Raw genomic sequence first — 7848 nt, forward strand, 5'->3', positions numbered from 1 at the left:
TCTATTATTATTATACTAGGAAAGGACTCCACTAGAAGCCTAATTTAATGCGTCTATCTCTACCACTATTTTCTTTATATAGTTATAGTATGCTAGTACTAGTGCTGAAGTAAAGGCTCCCTTAAGGGCCTTAAACGATTTGGCTTGTTCTAGTCCCCATAGCTATCCAATATCCTTCTTTAGAAGTTTTATCATAGGTATAGCAATGGCAGAGTAGCCTTAGATAAATTATTAGTAGAAGTTCGCGAAGCCGAGAAATTGTTATAGTTCTTTAATTAATATCGGGTCCTTCTATTCCTATAAGGCCTATATCTTCTTAGGGTCCATAGTCATACCATTAGTTAAGATAATTAAGCCGAGGTATTTTATTTTAGTAGAGTAGAACTTAGACTTATTAATATTAATCTAAAGTCCAGTATTGCCAAGTCTTTAGATAACTTCATTTACATACTTAGTGTACTCGGCGCGTGTTTTAGAAAAGATAAGGACGTTATTAAGATAGGCAGTGCAGTAGTCGTTAAGGGCGTTATATAAAATATAGTTAATATAGTTCTAGAATATAGCGGGTGCGTTATAGAGGCTAAATAGTATAACTAGTATCTTATAGAGTCCGAACCGGGTAATAAATGCTATAAGCCACTTATAGCCCTCCGCAATCCGGATCCAGTTAAATATAGTAATTATATTAAGTTTAGTAAAATACTTAGCGCCATAAAGTGCGTCAAGTGTCTCGCGGATTAGTAGCAGTAGGTATCGATTTTTAATAGTAACTGTGTTTAGGCCTCGGTAGTCGTGGCAGATTTATACACCGCCGCCAGGCTTAGCAGCAAGGAGGAGTAGTACGGCAGCTAGTAAGGTTGATTCGCGGATAAAACCCTTATCTAGCATCTTATTAATTCACTTCTTTATATACCTAAGTTTAGTAGGTAAGAGTGGTCTATTTTTATAGTACGGGGCCTAGTTTCTAGGGGTAATCTTAATTTTATAGTCCCATAGTTAGTAAGGGGGCAGCTTATCTGCGTTCTTAGGGAAGAAGTGCTTAATATATTTACTAAACTCCTTTAATAGGCGTTATAGAATGTCTTCGCGGGTTAATCCTAGTTTGCCTTTTAGAAATTTTTTAATATCGGTGTTAACTATCTTCCGACGTAAAAGCTCGGGTTTAGTTTTTAGATTTATCTTAAGGAAGTTATAGAAATAGGGGGGAAGCGCTTTACGGGCTTCCTTTATTATATAGTCGCCTTCTACTAGCCGGCGAAAAGACCTTTCTAATAGGTTTGGTACTTCTATTAGGCCTATAGGCAGCTCTTTAAGCAGCTATTAGTACTTATCTTGTTTAACTAGTTCTACTAGCTCCGCTATATAGATCCTTATTACCTTTACGTCTTTTTATTTACAGAACTAGGTAAAATTAATAGCATGGGTGTATTTAATATCGTCCAGGTTAGGGTGTGTCTGGCTCTCTAGTGCTACGGCTAGGCTAGCACAGCTCGGTTAACCTAGGGGGGCGGAAACGAGGCGGCGGCCCTATATAGTACGCGCGGGAGACAGGTATAAGGTTAGGCGTTGCGGTGACGCGGTTTCTATTATCTGGGTCTTAGTAGTTCCATAGCCAGTTCTTACTATAACGCGAGCTATAGTGTGCGTATATAGCATATGGCTTAGTTCCGGGTGTTAGGCTAGGCGGCTAGGGTTTAAATAGTGCCTAGGTTGGGGTTAGTTTCTTAGTAGTAGCGGCATAAAGCGGACCTTCTTCCTTAGTCTCGGCAGGGCTGGCTAGCCCGTCATTTTAGTCTTAAGTGCTAAGTTAGTCCAGTCTTCCACTATCTCGTTTCTTTATAGCTGTACAGGCTCCCCTTTATTAGGAACATCTTTTACTATTAGGGCTTTATATATAGTCCTAGGCACTAGGCTTAATAGTGCTAAGTGTCCATATAGGGCGTCCCTGCTAACGTCGGCTATCCCCCACAAAAGGTAGTGCCTAGAGTAGTAGTCTAAGTTAAAGCGGATCTTAAGTTTCCTAAAGCTAGGATAGGGCTCGTGCTTCTAAAGCTAGGGCATACCTAGAATAATTAGGGTAGCGGGCGAGAGTTTAGTAACGAAAAAAAGCATAGCTTTAGTATAGAGGCCAATTAATATTTAGGTGGTAAAGTAGTCCGTAATAAGTAAAGTTAGGATGCTATCTGCGAGGTATAGTAGCCTAGGTGCCAGCAGCTTCTTAGTTATAATATTATACTTTCTTATAATAAACTCTACGTTAGTAAATACTATTACAGTACTACTGGAGTCTACTAGGCTTACTATATTAATATAAACTTAGGGGTATAGGTTACGCAATAAGGAGAGTTGGGTTTAAATAAGGATTAATTTCTTATTACTGTTTGCTAATCTAAGATTAAGTGGCAGTTTACTAATAGAAAGGACTGATTAATCTAATAATAGGGACCTAATCTTCTCGTCTTCCTCCTTATATAGTTTAGACCCTTAGGCGCGACTTAGTTTAAGGGTCTGCCTTTTAACGACTAGGGTATAGAGCTGTCTTAGCAGGGCGGTCTAGTGTCCGTCTAGCTGGCGGTGTTTATCTCTATTTTAGTTGGGGTATAGGAAGATAATACCTCACTAATAACGTGGCCGTGTTTATATTCGCTAGCGCGAAGTCGCTAATACTAGGCGTTATTAACGGGTTAGGCTCCTATATAGGGTATAGTTTAAAGTAACTAAGCCATAGGGTTAAAGGGGGGGGGTTGTTTACCGCGGCTATAATAGGCTCCGTAGTCGCCGCGTCTATAATAGACTCTACAGTTACTGCGTCCGTGGTTATTTATTCGCGTTATTTAACGGGGTAGCATTAGGACTAGGTTTACTGTCTTGGCGGGGTTATAGGCATCCTTCTAGTAGCTAGGTAGGCTATAGGTAAGGTATAGTCTATTATTAATACGGCGCTTACACTCTGTGTCTAAGATTCTATTAAGATCTATAGGTTCTCTAGTTACTGCTAGGGTTAGGGTTAATATAGGGGCAGGGGCTTGGGTAGGTAGGCGGTGGTTAGCGTTCTTCTTAAGGTTGGCTTAGTGTGCATAGTTCGTGAGGTTCTTAGTAAATACATTTATCTGCTTACTCTAACCTGTATAGTTGCTATTATTAATTTTATAAGCCAGTCTAAGTACTAGCTCTTCCATCTTTAGAGAGATAAACTTTTAGAGTAGGTTTACCTTCTATTCGTCTATCTTCTTAGCGCGGACTATTAGCTTATTAAGCTCTCCCTTCTAGGACTAGTAATTACGCCCGCCTTAGGGGAAATGGTTAAGCTTATTCTTTGCGACCTAGGTTATATTAAGGACCTTATAGTAGGTAGTAAGGTCTTTAAGTATATCTTCCTTAGTAGGCCATTTCCACGTAGATGTGTTGTTTAGGTTCTTATGCATAAGCTCTAGGCCCTACTTAATAAACTTATAGGCCTTATCCTCTAGCATATCTAAGATGTAAAGGATTTAGAACTAAACTATATTAAAGTAGTCCTAGTCCNGGTTAAAGACTCCCTTAATCTTAATATGCTAGGTCTTAAAATTAGCTTATTATTCTAGCAGGGTGCCTTTTCCGCTAAATATTAGCGGGTCTTTAGATCTCCGTTTTTTCTGCTAGGTTACTACCATTATTATAGGGGTTAATTGTTTTAGAATGGTAATAATCTCTACCTAGGAGTTAATAGTTCCTATCTAGGAAGCGATAAGGGTACTAAGGTTTTCATTAGCTTTTTTATTAGCGGTGTTTATGTTATATATACACTATAATCCTACTTTAATATTATTAAGGAACTCATTAGTATAGTTAATAAGGGTAAGGTAAGCTTTGCTAGGCTTAAAGGTCTTAGGGTACGGTAGGGAGCGGCGGATTATCTACGCGATATTAGGGTATGTCTTTATAAATAGGTCTGCGAAAACGTCACAGGGGTTCTAGGTTTCAGCCATTTTGGCGTTGTTAGTGTCGCCTATCTAGGCGCTAGGTAAAAACTAAGGATTGTTCTAGGACTGTGCTAGGGACGTATTAGTTTTAGCAGAGGCGCGCGTAGGTCGCGATTGCTCTAGGGCGGAGGTTAATTGGCTAGGGTATAGGGAATTAGTGATCGCGATAGGGCGCAAATTAAAGATACCATAAACTATTACAGTGCTGCAATAAAGTAGACTAAATAACTACGTTATGGTATAAAGAGGGGAAGAAGGTGGAAAGGGGGTATTATATATAAATAGTAGGGCCGGCCGCCAAGTCGCTAGTGGTGGGCCAGCTAATAGTAGGGAACAGTACAAGACAGTATAAAACAGTATGCGTTAGGTCAGTGCCGTGACATCTGGCGCCGTTATAAGTATTAGGCTAAACTAAGTTCCGGTAAAATCCTACGGCACTAATATAGTAGATATTAACTAGTAGAAGGTTTACTAGTTTCCTTATAGCCGTTTTCTATATCGTATTTTATGGTTTAGGGTTTATAATATTTTTTAGCTCCTATTCTATTTTCCGCAGATTATCCCTTTAATTTATTAGTTTAGTATAATATCTAATATCCCTTACTATTCTTCGTGGCTATATAGGGCCTAAGCTCTCTATAGGGGGCTTTTTTAGGTCACTACTAACTTCCTAGGTCTTTAATACAGGTGGCGTAATATAGGTAGTCTGGGGGCAACGTAGTATACGGATCCGTTGCAAATTAAGCTATATATCTTTCTTAAAGGCCTAGTCCCTATGCATAGCATTAGCCTAGTAAATAGTATTAATCTAGAGCCGTATAAGGTTTTCTATTATAATGCTGATTTTTTTTATAAAAGAAGGGGTTAGGGGTAGAGTTTTGGGCTAGATAAGCCGTTTACTCTATATATTAAGCTATAAGCCTAAATAGGTTAGCTATTTTTACTTTAAGATTATATTATAGCTACCTAGGTCTGTAATAAGGAAGGGGATATTATACTACCTTTATCTGTTAATACGGAGGTAAATTCGCAGGATAGTTATAATAGCCCTATCTGCCCGTTATACCCGTAAATAGGAATTAGTTTAGGTAGTTCTTTAATAGGTATATTTAGAAAGTTAGCCAGCTTTACGGCATACTGGGTATCTATTAAAGTAAAGGTATTTACTTTAGAGTTAGCTAAAGCAGAGGTTAAAACTTAGTATTTATTACGGAATAAAGTATAAGGGATAATATAGCCTCTTTTACTAACTAGCCGACCTAGATTAACATCTAATATATTAATCCCTTTTAACCCTAAAGAGGAGTCTTTCTCTAGGGTTCCTCTTTTTCTAACTTTACGCTATTTTTTTGTATTAACAGAACCTTATCTACTTTTACGCCTATTAGGTAATCCTTTATATAGTAAGCTTTCTAACTATAAGAGAAGTAAGCTCCTTAATTACTAAGGGCCTATATATAGGGGTTGCTATATATAGGCCGAGTATTTACCGGACCTATAGTAGGACTAGCTATATAGCTAGCTGCTAAATTAGCGGTGGGCTGTATAAGTAGTGCTATAGGGGTTACTAATTATACTAGGGTATTACGGGCCGTTCTTATATTGCTTATAGTCTAATTTAAAGGGTTTTTGGCTTTATACTATTTAGCGCATGCCTTAATTTAGCGGAGGCCTTAGTTAATAGCTAAGCACTGGTTTATAAGTTCCTTTAGCGTCTATATAGTAGTAAAAACTAGCAGTATAGCTCGCTGTAAGTCTAGGGTAAGCTTATTAAATAGGTCTAGCATTAGATCTTTTTAGGGAATTTAAGCCTAGCCTACTAGGTATAGAAAGTGGGTCTAAAAGGCTAAAAAGGTCTCCGTTATTTTTATATTTAGGCTTTTATAATTAAGTTAGGCGTTTTATACTTTAAAGGGGTCCTTATAGATAAAAGATAGGTATATAATTATCTCTTCTCTAAAGAGGAAGGGATTTGCTAAGTCCTATATATATTACGGATATAGGTGTATCTATATATCTCTACCGGTACGGCCGAAGATATAGGCTATTTTAGCCTAAGTAGTAGGGAAGTAGTCCGCATTAACTTTAAGCTTATTCTATATTTAAAGCTTCTAATATAAGGGATATTATTGCGGACACCTTGGGTTGCCCTTAGGATAACCCCCAGACGCCCCTTAAATAGTCGCCGGTTATATACCGGAGGCATATGCCCGTAGTATATAGTCTCTATAATCCTAGAGGCCTTACCTCCTTAAGGATTTATCTCTTTTACTAATCTATCCTATTCTAATCGTGTCCCTATAGCCCCTTATCTATAAGATCCCCTTATATTTAAATCCTTCCTACTCTTTTTAGAAAGGCAGTTGGCTTTAAGGACTAGATTATTTGTTTATATCTTTTGTTTATAACTACTATCCTCCCTTAAAATCTCGTAATAACCTAAATAGAAACTCCACGGATACCTTATAGAAAGCCGTCGCGCAAAGGCAGGAAGGTCCCTCTAATAGCGAGAGATTGCGATAATATAACCCTTTAGGCAAGACGGCTAAACGAGCCCTAATACCCAGATACTCTAGGAGCTTAAAGACTTTTACATACCTACGGTTACCGGCAACGCTAAGGAAAATATAGATACCCTTTATAACGGTTATAATACTGCTAGAAAGTAGCTAGAACCCCTTTAGCCCTACCTAGGCTAATTAGAAGATTAAGCGCTAGAGGCAACTCTAAGATTTTCCCTTAAGCTAAAAATGCCAGAGGAATATACTAACGCGTCTGACTAGGGAACTAACTAAAACCCTCCTAGAAGACTACCGGCCTATAATTAGCATAGTAGTGGTGTATAAACTGCTTACGAGCTAAGCGGGCCTACCCCTTTGGGTAATTTAAGCTAATTACTAACTTAAGACCTGAGCCCCGTTAGAAAGCCTATACTAGCTACTAGTACTAATACTACCTCTATAGCAGGAGCCTCCCTAGGCCTAAGTTTAGAAGGTTAAGAGCCCTATACTAATCTCCTTTAAGACGGATATTAGGAAGCTGTTGTAAGGCTCTTGGAAGCCATACGGGAGGAAGCCACTAATAAATATATTAAAACCTTTTAAGGGCAAATCTAGATCTAGTAGGGTTTAATCTAAGCTAGGTAAATTCTTTTATAACCTAGTTAAGGCTAAGGGCTTTTTAGGAGCTACTTAGTACCTACCTAAGGAGGTATAGAAGACTTAGAGAGTTATCTACGCTATAAATAGAAAAAGGATATAGACTAACTAGCTAAGGCCTTTAGTAGTTTAGAACTCCGCTATAGACCTAACGCCTAGCAGTTAGACGATTGGGTTTATAAGGTAGATAACTTCTTTAAAATGCTAATAATATAAGATAATACCAAAGAGTGTATACGCTGGATTATTAGTAAGATTAAAGACCGATTACTAAACTAGATTGCACTTAATTAGCTTAATAAAGAGCAAATTACTATATAGCTATAGCTGTAAACTTTTCTAAAGAAATAGACTTAAGATCTGTATATTATATAATACGATAATATAGAGCTATTCTAGAATAGGATACAGCTAAACCGCTACGACTTCCGCTAGTTTATAAACTTTGTAAAAACTTATGCTTAGCAGATAGATCTAGAGCCCTTTAAAAATAAAGACGGCAGTATTTATAAGAAGGAGAAGATCGGGTTTATTTAGGCTAGAATTAAGCTAGTAATTCGTGACAAAATAAAGTGCGTGGGAGCCCTATTGCGGATTATTATATATACGGATTTTAAACGAGTAGTTTTAAACGCCGAAGATACAGTAAGGAATTAGACCTCTTTTAGTAGAAAGCTAGGGGGTTACTAAAAGCGTAGGCACTTTAGTAGTAACGTAGGGCAGATCTA

At 37.8% G+C, this 7848-nt stretch overlaps 1 protein-coding gene across 1 annotated transcript; it reads right to left on the reverse strand.

Annotated features, from left to right (window-relative positions):
- Positions 1-306: 306 nt before the first annotated feature.
- Positions 307-546, reverse strand: K441DRAFT_576855 (uncharacterized protein; the record flags this gene model as incomplete). Its single annotated transcript, XM_067644214.1, has 2 exons — positions 307-405; positions 439-546. Coding segments are annotated over 2 exons (207 nt in total), but the record flags the coding sequence as incomplete, so codon positions are not given.
- Between the last annotated feature and the right edge of the window lie 7302 nt (positions 547-7848).

Source organism: Cenococcum geophilum, assembly GCF_001692895.1.
Source record: "Cenococcum geophilum 1.58 unplaced genomic scaffold K441scaffold_42, whole genome shotgun sequence".
In the NCBI taxonomy this organism is placed as follows: Eukaryota; Fungi; Ascomycota; class Dothideomycetes; order Gloniales; family Gloniaceae; genus Cenococcum; species Cenococcum geophilum.